Genomic DNA, 19835 nt, shown 5'->3' on the forward strand with positions numbered 1-19835 from the left:
ACACTGCTGTCCAGTACCCAGTGTATGGGCTCTGACCCCTAAAACATGTCAAAATTGGCTATGCTCCTAATTTGCAAATTTAACCTGAGTATAAGTCTCTAGCAAATGATGCAAAGTGTACCCAGAGCCTGTAAGTTAAATGTCACTATTGGACTGCAGCACTCATTGTGCTACAATTAAAGTGACTATGCAAAACATGGCTGCAGGCCTACCACTGCAGTCTGTCTGTGCAATTTTAAACCTGTAATTTAGACTAGTCAAAATAACCCCTTTTGAAAGGCCTAAACCTTGCTTTTAAATAATATTAAATCACCCCTAAATAGGTCTTAATGCCCCAATAAGATAGGGTACATGCTATTTAAAAGTATGACATGTGGGGGAGGAGCTTCGCGGGCAACCAAGATGGCCGCGTAAGCTCGGAGCTCCGAAGACCCTCCGATCCTCCGTATTGATCCTGTCGACTATCCTGTCCCACGACGGTGGGAATCAGTTGCTGTGTTGATGCTGATGCGGCGCCCGTTTTCAGATTGAAGATCCGAGCTTCCTGTACCGAGTTACACCGTCGGGAAGCCTGGTGAGGACGACGCCATAGTTGCCTGGCATTGTTGGGGCGGTGACGGAGCCCCTGTGTGGTGGCATTTTGAGTGGGACTAACTGATTTGTGAGGTCCGGCGGCCCTGCTGATCTCCCTGGAGGCTTGCTGTTCCTTGGGGACGGTGGAGGGACTTGTTGGTTTTGATCGAGTGGAGGTGGGGTTTATGGCTTGCCCCCTTTCGGATCGTACGATCCCCGTCGCCCAACATGGCGGGCATAGGGGATCCAGACAAAGGGAAGCCTCCGAGGGTCAGCAGGAAACCCCTCCACTCGCAGTCCACCATCCCTGAACGATTCTCTCACTCTAGAGGTTCGCCTGGCGCATCGGGCCATACCAAGGACCCGCAGCGGGACGTGTCCCCAGAAGATACCGAACCCAGCCTCCGAGATGTGATGGGAGTCATTGCTGGCGTAAAGGCCGAGATGCATAGCCAACATGAAGTGCTGTCCAGCAAGGTTGATACCCTCTCGATCGAGCTCAGCCTCATCAGGGCCGCCCTCGGGAAGACGAACGACAGGGTCAAGTCACTCGACATTAAGACATCGAGCCTGACTACCGATGTGTCGGACGTGCAGACCGAGGTACGGGACTTGAAGGCCGCTAATTTGATGCTTGCGCGCCGGCTTGATGATTTTGAGGGACGGGCACGGCGCCAGAACGTCCGAATTACAGGTGTGCCGGAGGGTGCGGAGGAGGATGCTGCAGATTTATTTGTGGAGGAACTGGTGGTGAAGCACTTGGCGCCTGGAGGCCTGAGTAAATTCTTTTCGGTCGAGAGAGCTCACAGACTGCCTGGTGGCCGACCGAAGTCGGGTGCGTCCCCGCGCCCCATCATTGCCAGACTGTTCAACTACAGGGACCGAGACGCAATCCTACAAGCGTCGAGAAGTGGCGGGCCGCTGCGGTTTCAGAATGCTGACGTGAATTTCTTCCCCGACTTCACTCAGGCTGTACAGAAACGCCGCCAAAGTTTTATGGGAGTGAAACGAAGACTGAGGGAGATGGGGTTGTGGTACTCCATGCTCTACCCAGCGAAACTGCGAATAGAACATGGTGATCGGACGCTGTTCTTTGATTTGCCAGATGCTGCAGGGGACTGGCTGGACACTTTGCCTCAGCGTCGGACTACTCCGGAGGATCTGTCGGAAGAGGCGTCGGGCGGCCCAGGCACCCAGGAATAAACTTTAATATGTTGGTCTTCTTTCTGCGAGGGGCAATGCGGATGGCATCATTCATTGACTTTTGTTCCTTTTTTATTTTTCCTTTTTTTCAACTTTGGAGGGTAACGGGGGGTGATAGGATGTCTCCTTTCTCCTCTGGGGGCTTTTTGTAGATTAGTTTATACGGGGCGACAGGCACACTGCTAGTTGGGGTGGCTTTTAGTCTAATGCAGGGGTGCAGGGTGGAGGGCAGTTGGGTTGAGTGTTCTTTTTTTGCTCTTCCTTTCCTACTTTTCTCATGGCGAGGCTATTACTGTCTTGAATACACCGTTTCGGTGGCTGCTTTCTGGGGGGGATGGCTGGGACGGGGCATCTTTGATGATGGGGGGTAAGACTTTGAATGTACTTAGTTGGAACGTGAATGGGTTGGGGGATCGTATTAAACGTGGTGTTGTATTACAAATGTTTAAACGTTGTGTTCCAGATGTTATTCTCCTTCAAGAAACTCATCTCATTGGCAATACTTGTAAGGCTCTGAATAGAAAGGGGTTCAAAATGGTGGCCCATTCCGGGTTCTCTAGGGGATCCCGAGGGGTGGGGATAATGGTGCGCATGTCTCTTCCCCTGGAGGTGGAGTCCACAGTGGTTGATGATAGGGGCCGCTATGTTGCCGTGGTGAGCAGATGGGAGGGACGTACCCTGGTTTTGGTTTCTGTTTATGTCTCCCCGGGGTTGCAAGCGGCTACCTTCCAGGACCTTGGTGGCGCCATTTTGGGCCTCCCGGAGGGGCTGTTAATACTGGGCGGGGACCTTAACTCTGTGGTTTCGGGTACTTTGGATCGTTTTCCGTCCAGAGATCTACGCAGCGCACAAACATGGCTCCCGGATTTCATGAGCACCATGGGCCTTATTGATTGTTGGCGACTTTTACATCCCGCCCAACGACAGTACACTTTCCATTCAGGGGCCCAGGGTAGTCTTTCCCGAATTGATTACATTCTGACACCCGCGGCTCAGGCACAGACCGTCTCTGGGGCTCGCCTGATGGCCAGGGGTATATCTGATCACTCTCCAGTTTGGGTGTCCTTTGACTTTGGTATCGCGGCGGCGACCAGGGTGGCGCCGGTCAATCCCTGGTATTTCCGTAACCCCAAGACTCGAGACCTCCTTGCTAAAGCTATCGATCTGTACTTCACGGAGAATACAGGTACGGTAACGTCGGCCCTTTCTCTCTGGGAGGCCTTTAAGACTGTCCTTAGGGGAGAGGCTTCCTCCTTGATAGCTGAGGTGCGCAGACGACGGGATGAGGACATGGTGCGGTTGGAGTCAGATATTGAAGACCTGAACTCCCAATTGGCGCTGGGACCGACACCCGAGCTGTTACATGCTCTCTCCCTGAAGCAGTCGGAATATAGTGCCACTGCTACTGATGCGGCCAAGGCGATGGGCAGGGAACAGCAAGGGAGGATTTATGACGCCGGAGACAAGGCGGGCAAACTCCTTGCCTGGCTAGACAAGAAGGAGCTGGCTTCTCGTGTGGTGCCTGAGATCCTGGGTGACGATGGTCTGGTCGTTACTGATCCCACTGCTATTGCTGCGGCATTTGCCGACTACTTTGAGACGGTTTATACGTCAGTCTCCGCTCTGACTGAATCGGACTCGGCCTCCATTTTAGAGGGGATTGAGCTCCCTTGTCTGTCTGATATTGAGCGTGATGACATGGACCGGGGCATCACGGTTGATGAGGTGGCGTTGGCAATAAGGTCCTTGCGCTCCGGGAAAGCTCCGGGTCCCAACGGTCTCCCGGTGGAGCTGTATAAAATCAAAGCGGACACTATCGCCGCGCCCCTGAGGAATATGTTCTTGGAAGCCCGAGACGCTGGTGAACTTCCAATGGATCAACGCCTGGCTACCATTGTGGTCATCCATAAGGAGGGGAAGCCTAGAGACCTTTGTAGGTCGTATCGCCCTATTTCATTGCTGAACGCCGAGCCCAAAATCCTGGCTAAGTTGCTGGCCAATCGGCTCGTGGGCGTGATCGCGGACTTGGTCCACCCGGACCAGTCCGGTTTCATACCTCACCGTAACACAGCCCTTATTCTTAGAAGACTCCACGCTGTCATGGCGCGGGCGCACATGCTCTGCGAGTCAACAGTCCTGGCTTCGCTGGACGCTACGATGGCGTTTGACTCGCTTGAATGGAACTACCTTTGGGCGGTGCTGTCTAAGTTTGGGTTCGGCCCTGACTTCATCAGTTGGGTTCGGCTCCTCTATTCTAGCCCTGGGCGGAGTTGGCGGAGTGGGGCTTCGCGGAGCTACGCGAAGTGGCCGAGAAACTACGCCCACCTCCGCACTCCGCGTAGCCCCACTCCGCAAAACCACTGGCCGCCAGCCCCGCCACCCGCCTCCCTCCCGCCCTCCCTAAATACTTTAAAATAAAGGAATGAAATAATTTAAAAAGCACTTACCTTGCCGCCGCTGCCCGCCGCGTCCCCGGGGCTCGCTATCTTCCGTCTTCTTTAGTAATGCGCATGCGCGGGCGGACGCGCATGCGCATTTTCTCGTGAAAATGCGCATGCGCGGCCGCCCGCGCATGCGCATTACTGAAGAAGACGGAAGACGGAAGATAACGAGCCCCGGGGACGCGGCGGGCAGCGGCGGCAAGGTAAGTGCTTTTTAAATGATTGCATTCCTTTATTTTAAAGTATTTAGGGAGGGCGGGAGGGAGGCGGGTGGCGGCCAGCTACGCTCCGTCTGCGGAGCGTGCGTAGTGCCGCCTGGCTCCGCCAGCTCCGCAAAATGCGGAGTGGGCGGCACTACGCACACTCCGTGCACGGAGCGTAGCTGGCCGCCCACCCCTACTCTATTCCTCCCCGATGCCCAACGTAACGGTCAATGGCCGCATGTCAGCTTCCTTTGCCATGCGCAGGGGTACCAGACAGGGCTGCCCGTTATCACCGCTCCTCTTTGCCCTTGCGCTGGAGCCACTTGCTGCTTGGATCCGCACTCACCCTGATATTACTGGGATCAAATGGTCACCGGGGTTTGAAGATCGTGTTTCGCTATACGCGGACGATATTCTTCTTTATCTCACCTCCCCCTGTCGATCTTTGATTGTGGTATTTGATGTACTGGGTACCTTTGGTGGATACTCGGGCCTGGTTATTAACTGGTCCAAGTCCTACCTCTATGTGCTCCGCGGAGACACTCCGCGTCTCCCTAGGGGCTGTGCCATACAGGTCTTGCAACAGGGCTTCAAGTACCTGGGCATCTATATTTCAACGGATGCCAGGGCACGGTACGCAAACAACTTGCTCCCTCCTCTGGCACGCCTTCGGAGTGACGTGGAGGGTTGGAAAAGATTGCCGCTGTCCTTGTTGGGCCATGCGGCGTTGTTCAAAATGATGTCCCTGCCGAGATTTTTGTATGCACTTCAAAACACGCAGGACCCAGTGCCTTCTAAATACTTCAGAGAGATCAAGGGCCTGCAGCGTACCCTCTTGTGGGACGGAAGGCCGCGCATTGCCGTAGTCAAACTGACCATTCTGTGGTATGACGGCGGTATTGCCCTGCCCGACGTGCGCCGGTACTACTGGGCTTCTCAACTGGCGGCTATCAATCATGGCTTCTACGGACCGGTGGTCAATCCGGGGTATGCCATGGATCGTTGGCTCATGAATGACGGGATGTACTACAGAGCGCTGTATTCTAGATCTCTGGACCGGAAATTGACTGGTCCCACCAGGACCCCGGTGCACTTGTGGAGGGCGGTTACGAAGACTCTGGGGTGGAAGGATAGGCTCATCATGGCTACTCCCCTTTACGACTCTGACTTGCTGGGGAAACTGTGGCACTCAAAAGGATTTGATCGGTGGGACCTCATCGGTATATCCAAAGTGGCGGATGTGATGGCCAGGGGGGAAATTAAATCGTTTGCTGTTCTGCAGGCGGAATTTCAACTGGGGGCCACGGAGTATTTTCGATACGCGCAGTTGAGGCATGCCCTTATATCCTCCTTGCCTGTCGGTGAAAAAGTCCCCGAGTCATCCCCGCTGGAGGACAGGGTGCTGGACGGCCATATGCCGGACAGCGCCATCTCCCTGACCTACAAAAAACTTATTAATGTTCGGACGGACCTGCTGGTGAAAGTGCGAGACCTCTGGATGAATGATGGGATTGAGATGGATGACGAGGACTGGCAGTCTGCGGTTTCCTCCCCTAAGGAGGTGGCCATTTCGGCCAGACTGCGCTTAGTTCAGCTGAAAGTACTCCACAGGGTGTATGTCACTGGCCCCAGGTTGATTCGTATGGGGCTTTCCCAGGACGGCCTTTGCAGGAGGGGATGTGGTGCGATGGCCACCTTCATGCATACCATTTGGGAGTGCCATGCCATAGCCTCTTATTGGGAGCGAGTGCATGCGGTTATGCGTGTTGTGACTGGTGTGGATTTGCCTGCGGAGGCTCGACGCTGCTTGCTGAATGTGTGGGGTCCGTCCGACTACAATACCGCTCAAACCCGCTGGGTCACCCTGGGGAATATGGTGGCCAAGAGGGACATTGCCCAGAGATGGGGTGCTCCGGCCCCCCCCACTGTGAGTCTTTGGAAAACCAACATGGATTGGTGCATGCTCCGGGAGAAGACTGTCTACTTAGCCCGGGGTAAGCCCAAGATGTGGGGGCTGGTCTGGGGTGCCTGGAATTCGTATAGAGGTGACATTTGTGTGCCCCCGGAGATAGTCCAACCAGAAATACGTCTCTCACCATAGCTAATCCCTCCACCCAGGTTTTCACGTGACGTAATCCTGTTTCTTGCTCCCCTTACACATGTATGCTTATTGGATATGGTTATTTCATGATGCGGAAGTTCCCGCCTCTCCCCCTGGATATGTGCCTTACCGATCTTCTATGCTCCTCTGCCTTGCAATCTTTTTTCCTTTCTCCCCCCTCTTTCTCCCCTTTTCCTTCTTTATCCTTGTCCCTTTTCGGTTGTCACCTTGTTCATCGAATTCAGGGGCATATTATCAAGGGGGTTTATCTCCGCTATTTTGGCTTTAAAAGCCAAGAAAGCGGAGATAAAATTATCTCCCTATTACCTAGCTGCCGCTAACACCAGTTAGCGACAGCTAGTAGGAGATAGCGACCATCTTGGGCCCCACTTTGCATGTCAGTGATATTTATCACTAATGAGATGCAAAGTGGGCGTGCCAAGATGTTAGAGACTGAAAACAGTCGCTAACATTGCTATCTCCTATTACCAACTTTTGGAGATATTCGCGCTAAGCGGCAATATCTCCAAAAGCTAACACCTGCCCTGAGCAGTTCTTAGCCATGTTATCCAATGGGAGGTGGATAACATGGCTAAGAGCATTAGCTCGCTAAAGCATGAATATCGCTGACTTTTCAGCGATATTCATGCTTTGCGGCGATTTTTACCGCATTTGCGTTAAACCTTGGTAATACCAAGGTTTATTTGCGGTAAAAAATCGCCGCAGCGCTGCGGTAAATTTTTGTCTCTAACCAAGCAATAGCGATAATTATCGCTATTGCTTGGTAATATGCCCCTCACTTTTATAAAATATAAAATTAAACCTGACTGCTCCTTTTACTGTTTTGTGCACACTTCTATGTTGCTTTGATAATGCTGCCTAGCCTCCGGGATGTACGGCTGAATAGCGGTGTACTTTGAATTACAAATAAAGGTTTTCCAAAAAAAAAAAAAAAAAGTATGACATGTAAATGTTTAATGTTAAACATGTCCTTTCAGTGACAATCCTCAAAATGCTATTTTCACTGTAGCAGTGTTCGAAGTCCTGTACGGAAGCACTGGGACACTATATTAAAGTTTATTATGATATCTCCTTCCAGGAAACAGCTACAACGTTCATGCTTTACTTTGTATAATATTCACTCCAAGCCCAATTCATTGGTAAAGTCAGCTTTGTACTAAATCTTTTACAAAAGGTACTTTTAAGAAGTCACCTTTTACCTGCCTAAAGCCTCTATTAGCCCATTTGTATGAACTTCTAGCAGCCAGCCAGGAGCTGAGCAGCTCCTTGATGAGGTGTGAACTTGCTCTTGTAGCTGAGACAATGGCTTTGGAAGTATGCCTTCTCTCTGGCAAGATGGTCATCTGGACGGTGACCACGATCTTAATTAACTTAAAAGAGGTCTATCCTGTCAGAGGCAGATACAGCTAACACCTGGGCCTGCCCGATCCTTTGGCCTCCTAGTCAGCTAGGCACCAAAACAAGTGGAAGAGGAACTGCCCGGAGAACTGATTTTGAGTGCCCACTGGGGTGGGGTTGCTCATTTCCCTGGTCACACCTTTGTGTAGGCCAAGGAGCTGTGCACAGTAGGTGAAAGGTTCTGCCATTTTGGATTTAAATTTAGAGGGTCAATATGGGATTGCTTGCGGTAAAGTACGCAAGAAGTGCTGCAGAAGTGGTTTGGGCAACCTCTGGGAACTTTTTCCCTATTGGTTAGGAAGAGGGCAAGTATCACCCCCATCCACAGGCTAGTGGCAGGAATAAATGTGCCACCCCAGGCACCCTCTTTCAAACACTACTGAAACTGAGGATTTGGAGTGTTGCTATGTCTATGCTATGTCTATTGCGCTTATTAGCTTGTAGTTTAGTTCTTGTATTTGTCTCCCTCTAAGGAAACCTTTTTGATTTGGATGTACTAAGGAACCGGATACTCTTCCCAGCCTTTTTGCCAATATTTGTATATAGATTTTAAAGTCAGTGTTTGAGAGTGAAATAGGCCTATAGGATTCACACTTGACTGGGTTTTTCCCAGGTTTTATTAATATGCTGATGAATGCATCATTCCAAGAGTCTAGGAGATTTGTTTTAGCTAGAAAGATGTAATTCAGGAGCTCTATCAGTGGAGTGACTGACACATCTCGTAATTTAACATATAGTTCATTGGGGAGTGCATCAGGGCCAGCAGCTTTCCCCTTTTTTAGGCCCTTGATTGTTTCAGCTACTTCTTCCATTTCTCAGTTAAGTTCCTCTCTATGTTCCTGGGACAAGTAGGGAAGAGTTATCTTTTCTAAAAAGCTGATTATTTGTTCTGATGTTGCCGGAGTCTCTTCGGAGTATACATTTTCATAGAAGTTTACTAACGCCTCTTTAATCACAGAATCTTCCGAACTGTGGGAAGACTAACCTTCGTTTTCACACCTCAAGAGCCAAGAGTTGGAAATGGTTTCATGTAATAATGGATACTTCTTAAACGCAACGTAAGCATGGGCAAGAAAATCTGGCTGTAGCACACAGCAACTACATTAATTTAACTAAAAGAAGTTTTACACTTCTACTACTTTTAGAACCTGATTACAAATGGCCCATTAAATTGTTTTTCCTGCTTATGTTGGGATCACAATTATAAGTGGTACAATGTTTATTGCAACTCAAATTTACCAAATTTGATCAGGTATGCAACCTCCATGAAATTTCTGCAGAAATAACCAGAGGGATTTTAACAGGGAAAGAAGGCCTGGTATTTAATGGGACGTGTGGATTTTAATGTGGTAAGCATCAAAACCCACATGTTATTCCCCAAATAGTCAGAATATGCGATAATTATCTCAGCTGATCAGTTCCAAACGGGCCGATTCCGATCCGGGAAAAAAATCTGCCGTACGATTCGTATTCGTAGCCGCGCATGAAGATGGATTCGTACGGGATCCTTTACCTCACAGCAAGCGGCATCAATACATACCACACGTGTACCCCTTGCTCAAGCCCACGCGAGCCCCCCCACCCATCAACGGCCCATACAAGTCGATCGCACGCACAAGTACCGCACATACCCCCCCAACCAAGTTGATCGCACGCACAAGTACCGCTCACACCCCCCCAACAAGCGTACACGAGCCCCCTCACCCGCCAACGACCCATACAAGTAGATCGCACGCACAAGTACCGCACGTACCCCCCCAACCAAGTCGATCGCACGCCCAAGTACCGCACACACCCCCCCCAACAAGCGTACGTGAGCCCCCCCACCCGCCAACGGCCCGTACAAGTCGATCGCACGCACAAGTACCGCACGCACCCCCCAACCAAGTCGATCGCACGCACAAGTACCGCACATACCCACCCCAACCAAGTTGATCGCACGCACAAGTACCGCACACACCCCCCAACAAGCGTACGCGAGCCTCCCCTCCCGCCAATGACCCATACAAGTAGATCGCACGCACAAGTACCGCACGTACCCCCCCAACCAAGTCGATTGCACGCACAAGTACCGCACACACCCCCCCAACAAGCGTACGCGAGCCCCCCCACCCGCCAACGGCCCGTACAAGTCGATCGCACGCACAAGTACCGCACGCACCCCCAACCAAGTCGATCGCACGCACAAGTACCGCACGCACCCCCCCAACCAAGTCGATCGCACGCACAAGTACTGCACTCACCCCCCCAACCAAGTTGATCGCACGCACAAGTACCGCCCGCACCCCCCCCAACAAGAGTACGTGAGCCCCCCCACCCGCCAACGGCCCGTACAAGTCGATCGCACGCACAAGTACCGCACGCACCCCCCCAACAAGCGTACGCGAGCCCCCCCACACGCCAACGGCCCGTACAAGTCGATCGCACGCACAAGTACCGCACATACCCCCCCAACCAAGTCGAGCGCACGCACAAGTACCGCATGCACCCCCCGCCAACCAAGTCGGTCGCACGCACAAGTACCGCCCGCACCCCCCCCCAACAAGCGTACGCGAGCCTCCCCACCCGCCAACGACCCATACAAGTAGATCGCACGCACAAGTACCGCACGTACCCCCCCAACCAAGTCGATCCCGCGCACAAGTACCGCACGCACCCCCCCCAACAAGCGTACGCGAGCCCCCCCACCCGCCAACGGCCCGTACAAGTCGATCGCACGCACAAGTACCGCACATACCCCCCCCAACCAAGTCAATCACACGCACAAGTACCGGACCAAGCAAACAAGTCACACAACAACACTGAACATGTCTCCTGTGTACACACCATTGAGTAAGAATGTCCTGGTCACAGCCAAACAGGCAAACAGAGGTCAACACTAACACCCACCCCATTTATGACACACACAACCAATTCAAAATAAGCCACACCCACCATTTAACCAATAAAAGGGTCCACACATACAACCCATCATCCTTTGCAACATACCCATTATTGCGAAGAAACAGAGAGCACACCAACAATTGCAGCAACATAGCTTCACACATACACCCTATCACATCTACACCCACACCACCCCCTTCACACACACCCTCATCCATACACACCATCACCCCCTCAATCACATACACCCCACACCATGACCACACCCAAGAATCCAAAGTTCACCAACCCGGAGAATGAGATCCTTACAGATGAAATCATCAGAGCCGAGCCACAGCTGTTTGGCGCATTGGTCGGACAGACCAGCATGGCAGAAAAAACACGCCTGTGGGAGAGGATCGTAGACCGGGTCAATGCTGTTGCACCCATCAGGCGCACCAGGGGAAAATGCCAGTCCAGGTGGTATGATCTGCGGAGGATGGTCAAGAAGAAGATGGACCAGGACTACGCCTCCGCACACTACACTGGAGGTGGTGGTCCCCGCAGACCTCCTGTATACCATCCCTGGGAGGAGAAAGTAATGGCCCTGCTGCCACCGGTGGGAGTACACGGAATAGAAGGAGCCGTTGAGTCTGGTGATTGTACAATAAAAACATGTTACAGGGGTGTACTTACAACAGTGCCCAGCAGCATGGGGTGGGTGGCCATGAGTCCCAGCATGACAAAACAAAATGGAGTTTGATGCAAGGGGGAGGCACAAAGGGTGGAAGGTGGAGAGTAGGAGGCTGCTCTCATCCCATATGTCCCAGGGACACACCCAAGCACCATGCCCAATGCACAGGGATAGGGAAACATCACACAAGATAGTAGACCACAGTTGCCAAACAATTTCATGTGGTGGACACACCTTCCAGAGAAGCAATATTTTGTGACACAGTAAGGCAGTGTAGCAAGCGAGCAAGCACAAACAACCTGTCTCCATCCCTGTCTCCCTCTCCCTCCCACTCCCACTGTCGCCCTCTCCCACTTTCGCCCACTCCCTCTGTCGCCCTCTCCCTCTGTCGCCCTCTAACTCTGTCGCCCTCTGTCGCCCTCTCCCACTGTCGCCCTCTCCCACTGTCGCCCTCTCCCACTTTCGCCTACTCCCACTTTCGCCCACTCCCTCTGTGGCCCTCTCACTCTGTCGCCCTCTCCCTCTGTCGCCCTCTCCCACTGTCGCCCTCTCCCACTTTCGCCCACTCTCTCTGACGCCCTCCCCCTCTGTTGCCCTCTCACTCTGTCGCCCTCTCCCTCTGTCGCCCTCTCCCACTGTCGCCCTCTCCCACTTTCACCCTCTCCCACTTTTGCCCACTTCCTCTGTCGCACTCTCCCTCTGTCGCCCTCTCACCCTGTCGCCCTCTCCCACTGCCGCCCACTCCCACTGTCGGTCCTCTCCCTCTGTCGCACTCTCCCTCTGTCGCCCTCTCCCTCTGTCGCCCTCTTCCTCTGTCGCCCTCTCCCACTGTCGCCCTCTCCCTCTGTCGCCCTCTCCCTCTGTCGCCCTCTCCCCCTGTCGCCCTCCCTCCCTCTGTCTTCCTCCATCCCTCTGTCTCCCTGCCTCCCTCTGTCTCCCTCCATCCCTCTGTCTCCCTGCCTCCCTCTGTATCCATCCCTCAGTGTTCCTCCCTCAGTCACCACACCTCAGCTCCCTGGGCACACACACAGTTGCACCCAAGCACTGCACAGGCCTGAAAAACACCATAGAGCAGAATGTCCAGGGATGTCTCCTAATTACCAGCAGTCATCTACTAATTGCCTGCAACACACCCACCATTTGCAGTCGACAATGTACTGTGTCAGGACACACATTTGGGAAAGCTCTGTAGTACACAATGGGCACAGGTGTAGGCACCACAAGTCCCTCCTGTGATCACTGCAAACACAAACACCAGGACAGAGTCACACATCCTGTGCATGAACTCAAAACCACGATTATGCCAGCATGCTAAATCAGGGGGCAGCCAAATAATGAACGATGGACGCTTGCAAATCACACGCAAACTACTAGCATGGCCTGTCATACACCCCCCTTACAGAAACTCATCCCCTGGGGACAGGCATTGTAGTGCAACACTGTCCCAATTGTCATGTAACACAACTAAACACTCACTCATATGAATACGCATACAACTAATACATGCACATTGCAGAAGCTCCCGTCCATTGTGCCTCTCAAACAATACACTTGCCCCATCTCATGACTGTTGTGAATGCACTTAAGTACCAACATGGACATGGGTATTGACAAGGTGATGCGTCTTTGAGAAGTGCCGCGTTCAAAAGCAATGATCTATAAGTGTGTGTACAGGTCCAGGGGTGTTGGCATTGTGTGGCCATAACGGAACAGCAAAAGACATCAAAAGTAGTAGATGTTATGCAAATTAATGATGCACTGTCTCTTACATCAACATGCTGCATCTAAACTCTGTGCATGCTTGACGCAGACATAAGGATTTACACCGTATCCTGGATGTTGCGTGAGCCTGAGCAATGCTTTACATGTGTTGTGCCGGCAAGACAAGACACAGCAATGGCTGTGTCAGTCATTATCAAGAGAATGGAAGAATGAAAATACCCCAGAGTACATGTCAATGTACTACCACTACATACACAACTGAACAATGACAACAATGTAAAGCTTGTGGAACTGTGATGCAGATAATGGATAAATAAACAAGATGTCACTTGATAGTGCCTTAACAGTGTCTGACTCCCCCACACACAGGGCAACGTGTGGAGCCCCCCCCCCAACCAGGGGGGAGAAGGATCCCAGTCCCAGACTCAGCAGGACCCAGACCCCACCGACAGCGATGCCACTCAACGCACTGTGGATGACCCCAACCAACCTGGCTCCTCTGGATCCCAAACACCTGCAGCAACTGTACCAGCTACATCTCTGCCAACCACCAGAACCATTCCCACCACATCCCAGCCGACAGCTCAGAGCCCTGCACATGACCCATCAGAGAGCCTGTCTGAAAATGAGGGACACCCTTTGTCAGACAACCTCCACCCTGCCAGCACTCGGGGGCCCGTCGATCGGATGTGCCCACAAGCTTATGTGGGTCAGGGTGGTGGGAGTGGTGCAAGGCGAAGGCGAGGATCTGGCCAGTCAGCTGCAGGGCCCGGTATGCCTGAACTCACTAACATCCTGGAGGCATACCGGCGGGACACCAGGGAGGTAGGCCAGCTTGCGGAGGCCCTCAACCAGGTGAAAGAACAGCAGGCAGAGCAAATAGCCAGGCAGCAGCAACATTATGGACGGGTGGAGGAAAGTCTGGCTCAGCTCTTGATGGTGCATCGGGAAATGAGCCAATCGCTACGTCAGATAGCTGCCAACATACAGCACCCTCCCTGTGTCACAAGGCCAGCAACATCACGGCAAAGTGCGACACCAGCCACAGGGAGGGAGGAGGAGGAGGAGGAACTCTCTGACGTAGCGTCCCATGCATCGTCCATGCTTGCACGTGAGGGTCCCCCAAGGAAGGTGGGTCGTCCACGGCTAAGACGTTGAGGGGCAGTGGGCCATGCACATCTCCCAGGACACTGGACCTGGCATATTTCCCCTGGGTGCAACAGTATCCCCTATGTGACTCTCCCACATGGACTTGCTGGCCACAGTCTGCCCAATGATGCCAAGCACTGTGGCCTGGACTCTGTCGACTGAAACTGTAAGGCATCTCATCTCCAGCAGTGAACTTTGGATTCCACCCCTTTCTGTACAGAACCTATTCACGTTTCCTGCACAAGATCACCAAATAAATATACTGAACCTCATACGCATTTATTGATTTATCTTTGAACCACAGCATAAATTGATATGTGTGTGCAAATGTATACAATGCAAGGGTATCCAACAAACAGCAGCCATCCACACACTTGGATTCGAATCTGTGTGAGGACACACATCGGTCAGAAATTACTAACAACTAGATACATGGATGGAAAGACACACCTGTGTGGAATAGTAAATGCTGGAGGGGGGTTTGGATGCCAAAACTGCTATCACAGCCAGGCCCAGGAGAGTCACATTGAGGTGTACAGATCATTGTGACAAAACTACTTGTCCACGTAGGGAGTACCTACAACTGTGTCCTCAGGTATATGAACTATCATCAACATGATGCAGTACTGTGGATGTGATGAATGGCACACAGGACAAGGGTGGCAGGACAGACTGTGGGCAATGGGCTGTTGCACTCTACACAAGCACACCTGACTAGGTGACCTACCCCTATGTAGCTACAAGTACTAGACTCCTGTTATGGGAGCAACGCATACAGAACAACTACCCACGTCTGACAAATACCTACACCAGACTGGGGAAATCACACCACACCCAAGAGACGTGGTCATGGTGTGTGTCCCCTGTGGCTACTTGACTGACTGTGACAGCTATGTTGAAGTGGTGTGACAAGGTTGTGTACTGCCACGTGACTGTTAGCAAGATGATTTTTCCAGCTGTGGTGTTGACAAGGTAACACTGTACAATATTGTGCCTATGGAAGGTGTGTGTGTGCTGTACACAGCACATGACCTGGTGGTACGTAGACCCAATGTCATGTGAATCTGCATAGTCGTGCCAGTATGTGCTGCACACACAGGCATATTAGCTGCAATGGCTGAGTCAGAAACATTGTGATACCAGGAGGGTGATTGTCTGGTGTTGTCTGTGCGTAGGGTGGCAGGAGCATGCTCTACAAATGGATGGAAGGAGGGTCATCCTGTAGGTGTCTGTGTACCTGGATAGTGTGTGCTGCATCCTGGCTGTGTATTCAGCAGCAGCAATGAGAAAAGACATGACGGCAGGAGGGGTGTGACAACTTGCCAAACAAGCACATACCACAAGGGCATTTGCAAGCCACAAAGTGACATGTGGATTTGAAGGCAGGAGTGTCTGACTCACTCAGGCCCACCAAAGATCACAGTCACTGTATCAGGGCCCTTATAGACAAGTGGGGCACAGGACACACAGCATCAGCAGGTGTAGACTACAGCTAGTGTGTTGAAAGCTAAACAGCAGCTACAAAGCCATTGACCTCACACAAAAAATAGTATTCTAGCCTTCCCCAACACCATGCATGTGCCCACTGTACACGTAAACACATAACACGCATAAGCTTACTACATGCCAAATAGTAAACATGCACATGAGAAGGACATGTCCGTTGACATGAAGGCGGCACAATATTAAAAATAAATCACACGTCATGCACAACATGATTATTTACATTGTGAGCCCATGGAGCTCTATCAAACATACATGTGCATTGGCAAGGACTCAAAATAACACTATTAATGATGTCACCTGTAATGCAGCAGTACTATTATCTACAAGCCTGTCAAGGACTGGCCGTTCCTTTCTTCATCAGAGTGGTGTGATGCTCAAAGGGTTCCACCTCCAAATAGCCCCTTGGTCTGAGTACAAACGACAGACACAAAAGGGTGATCAGGCGATGGAAGGAGAGGATGGGAACTGCTGGGAGGGAGACCTGAAACAGAGGCAAATAACCATTAGGAGTACATTCTCATGTCCTTGACACTACATAAACCTCATTTGATACACTCTACCAGTCACACCTGTGAAGTGAAATGCCTGGAGACAACATTAGATTAGTCATCATGCTATCACATGAGATTCGATGCAATGACACGGACACATAAAACCTAGGACAGTCTGTTATCCATTAGAGTATTATGTAACGCTCACAAGTGAGCTACCATGCAATGAGATCTATGTTGTTAAAAACCTCATTCACTGGCTCAGATGAGGTGGACCTTACAAACAAATGATGCATTTGGCAATGCTACTTACGCAAACTGTAATATCTGTATTTGATCATGTGTACCCATAAGGGCCATGTAGGCAACATTTTTACTTCAGCCACAACAGCTGTAAGATTCACATATGATGAGGAAGCTAATGACCTACATGCTCATTGCACCATCAGGATTCAAGCAAGCCGGGCCGAAGACGGCTGAAATGCCAGAAACCAGTCCCCGGTAGCTTGTTTCCTTCCCAGTATAAGAATTGGCTTGGTAGTTTGGTTTGCCCTGTTCCCATCATGCACTGGGACAGGAACAGACTAATTTGCATGTAGCCAGGTTCTGAGCTGGGATGGTGCAGTGAGCTAAAAAACGGTGATGGATCAAGCCCTGATCTTTGGACTGGGTAAGAGTGGTCTGCTTAATTCAGACACTCTGTTCTTCACCACCCCCTTTTCTGAATCATTTTGTCCACCATAAGCGTGGAAGGGTATACTCAGATGTGAGTCCCTTGCTCATTGCACCATAAGGATTCAAGCAAGCCGGGCCGAAGACGGCTGAAATGCCAGAAACCGGTCCCCGGTAGCTTGTTTCCTTCCCAGTATAAGAATTGGCTTGGTAGTTTGGTTTGCCCTGTTCCCATCATGCACTGGGACAGGAACAGACTAATTTGCAAGTAGCCAGGTTCTGAGCTGGGATGGTGCAGTGAGCTAAAAAACGGTGATGGATCAAGCCCTGATCTTTGGACTGGGTAAGAGTGGTCTGCCTAATTCAGACACTCTGTTCATCACCACCCCCTTTTCTGAATCATTTTGTCCACCATAAGCGTGGAAGGGTATACTCAGATGTGAGTCCCTTGCTCATTGCACCATCAGGATTCAAGCAAGCCGGGCCGAAGACGGCTGAAATGCCAGAAACCGGTCCCCGGTAGCTTGTTTCCTTCCCAGTATAAGAATTGGCTTGGTAGTTTGGTTTGCCCTGTTCCCATCATGCACTGGGACAGGAACAGACTAATTTGCATGTAGCCAGGTTCTGAGCTGGGATGGTGCAGTGAGCTAAAAAACGGTGATGGATCAAGCCCTGATCTTTGGACTGGGTAAGAGTGGTCTGCTTAATTCAGACACTCTGTTCATCACCACCCCCTTTTCTGAATCATTTTGTCCACCATAAGCGTGGAAGGGTATACTCAGATGTGAGTCCCTTGCTCATTGCACCATCAGGATTCAAGCAAGCCGGGCCGAAGACGGCTGAAATGCCAGAAACCGGTCCCCGGTAGCTTGTTTCCTTCCCAGTATAAGAATTGGCTTGGTAGTTTGGTTTGCCCTGTTCCCATCATGCACTGGGACAGGAACAGACTAATTTGCATGTAGCCAGGTTCTGAGCTGGGATGGTGCAGTGAGCTAAAAAACGGTGATGGATCAAGCCCTGATCTTTGGACTGGGTAAGAGTGGTCTGCTTAATTCAGACACTCTGTTCATCACCACCCCCTTTTCTGAATCATTTTGTCCACCATAAGCGTGGAAGGGTATACTCAGATGTGAGTCCCTTGCTCATTGCACCATCAGGATTCAAGCAAGCCGGGCCGAAGACGGCTGAAATGCCAGAAACCGGTCCCCGGTAGCTTGTTTCCTTCCCAGTATAAGAATTGGCTTGGTAGTTTGGTTTGCCCTGTTCCCATCATGCACTGGGACAGGAACAGACTAATTTGCATGTAGCCAGGTTCTGAGCTGGGATGGTGCAGTGAGCTAAAAAACGGTGATGGATCAAGCCCTGATCTTTGGACTGGGTAAGAGTGGTCTGCTTAATTCAGACACTCTGTTCATCACCACCCCCTTTTCTGAATCATTTTGTCCACCATAAGCGTGGAAGGGTATACTCAGATGTGAGTCCCTTGCTCATTGCACCCTCAGGATTCAAGCAAGCCGGGCCGAAGACGGCTGAAATGCCAGAAACCGGTCCCCGGTAGCTTGTTTCCTTCCCAGTATAAGAATTGGCTTGGTAGTTTGGTTTGCCCTGTTCCCATAATGCACTGGGACAGGAACAGACTAATTTGCAAGTAGCCAGGTTCTGAGCTGGGATGGTGCAGTGAGCTAAAAAAACGGTGATGGATCAAGCCCTTACCTTTGGACTGGGTAAGAGTGGTCTGCCTAATTCAGACACTCTGTTCATCACCACCCCCTTTTCTGAATCATTTTGTCCACCATAAGCGTGGAAGGGTATACTCAGATGTGAGTCCCTTGCTCATTGCACCATCAGGATTCAAGCAAGCCGGGCCGAAGACGGCTGAAATGCCAGAAACCGGTCCCCGGTAGCTTGTTTCCTTCCCAGTATAAGAATTGGCTTGGTAGTTTGGTTTGCCCTGTTCCCATCATGCACTGGGACAGGAACAGACTAATTTGCATGTAGCCAGGTTCTGAGCTGGGATGGTGCAGTGAGCTAAAAAACAGTGATGGATGAAGCCCTGATCTTTGGACTGGGTAAGAGTGGTCTGCTTAATTCAGACACTCTGTTCATCACCACCCCCTTTTCTGAATCATTTTGTCCACCATAAGCGTGGAAGGGTATACTCAGATGTGAGTCCCTTGCTCATTGCACCATCAGGATTCAAGCAAGCCGGGCCGAAGACGGCTGAAATGCCAGAAACCGGTCCCCGGTAGCTTGTTTCCTTCCCAGTATAAGAATTGGCTTGGTAGTTTGGTTTGCCCTGTTCCCATCATGCACTGGGACAGGAACAGACTAATTTGCATGTAGCCAGGTTCTGAGCTGGGATGGTGCAGTGAGCTAAAAAACGGTGATGGATCAAGCCCTGATCTTTGGACTGGGTAAGAGTGGTCTGCCTAATTCAGACACTCTGTTCATCTCCACCCCCTTTTCTGAATCATTTTGTCCACCATAAGCGTGGAAGGGTATACTCAGATGTGAGTCCCTTGCTCATTGCACCATCAGGATTCAAGCAAGCCGGGCCGAAGACGGCTGAAATGCCAGAAACCGGTCCCCGGTAGCTTGTTTCCTTCCCAGTATAAGAATTGGCTTGGTAGTTTGGTTTGCCCTGTTCCCATCATGCACTGGGACAGGAACAGACTAATTTGCATGTAGCCAGGTTCTGAGCTGGGATGGTGCAGTGAGCTAAAAAACGGTGATGGATCAAGCCCTGATCTTTGTACTGGGTAAGAGTGGACTGCCTAATTCAGACACTCTGTTCATCAC

At 51.3% G+C, this 19835-nt stretch overlaps 1 protein-coding gene across 1 annotated transcript; it reads left to right on the plus strand.

Moving 5' to 3' along the window:
- The first annotated feature begins 801 nt into the window (after positions 1–801).
- On the plus strand, positions 802–14376 carry LOC147727070 (uncharacterized). The gene is made up of 2 exons (XM_086963568.1): positions 802–1176; positions 13588–14376. Exons 1-2 carry the CDS (start codon positions 802–804, stop codon positions 14374–14376), a joined length of 1164 nt encoding a protein of 387 aa, XP_086819694.1.
- Positions 14377–19835: the final 5459 nt, after the last annotated feature.

The sequence above is a fragment of the Lissotriton vulgaris genome, chromosome 3_1 (genome assembly GCF_964263255.1).
Source record: "Lissotriton vulgaris chromosome 3_1, aLisVul1.2, whole genome shotgun sequence".
NCBI lineage: Eukaryota > Metazoa > Chordata > Amphibia > Caudata > Salamandridae > Lissotriton > Lissotriton vulgaris.

Bases quoted from the DNA above. Each gene is read 5' to 3' on its own strand.
- LOC147727070 (XM_086963568.1), top strand. From the start codon at position 802: ATGGCGGGCATAGGGGATCCAGACAAAGGGAAGCCTCCGAGGGTCAGC. The intron at 1,177-13,587 runs GTACGGGACTTG...CCCCACACACAG, and splicing joins TGTCGGACGTGCAGACCGAG to GGCAACGTGTGGAGCCCCCC.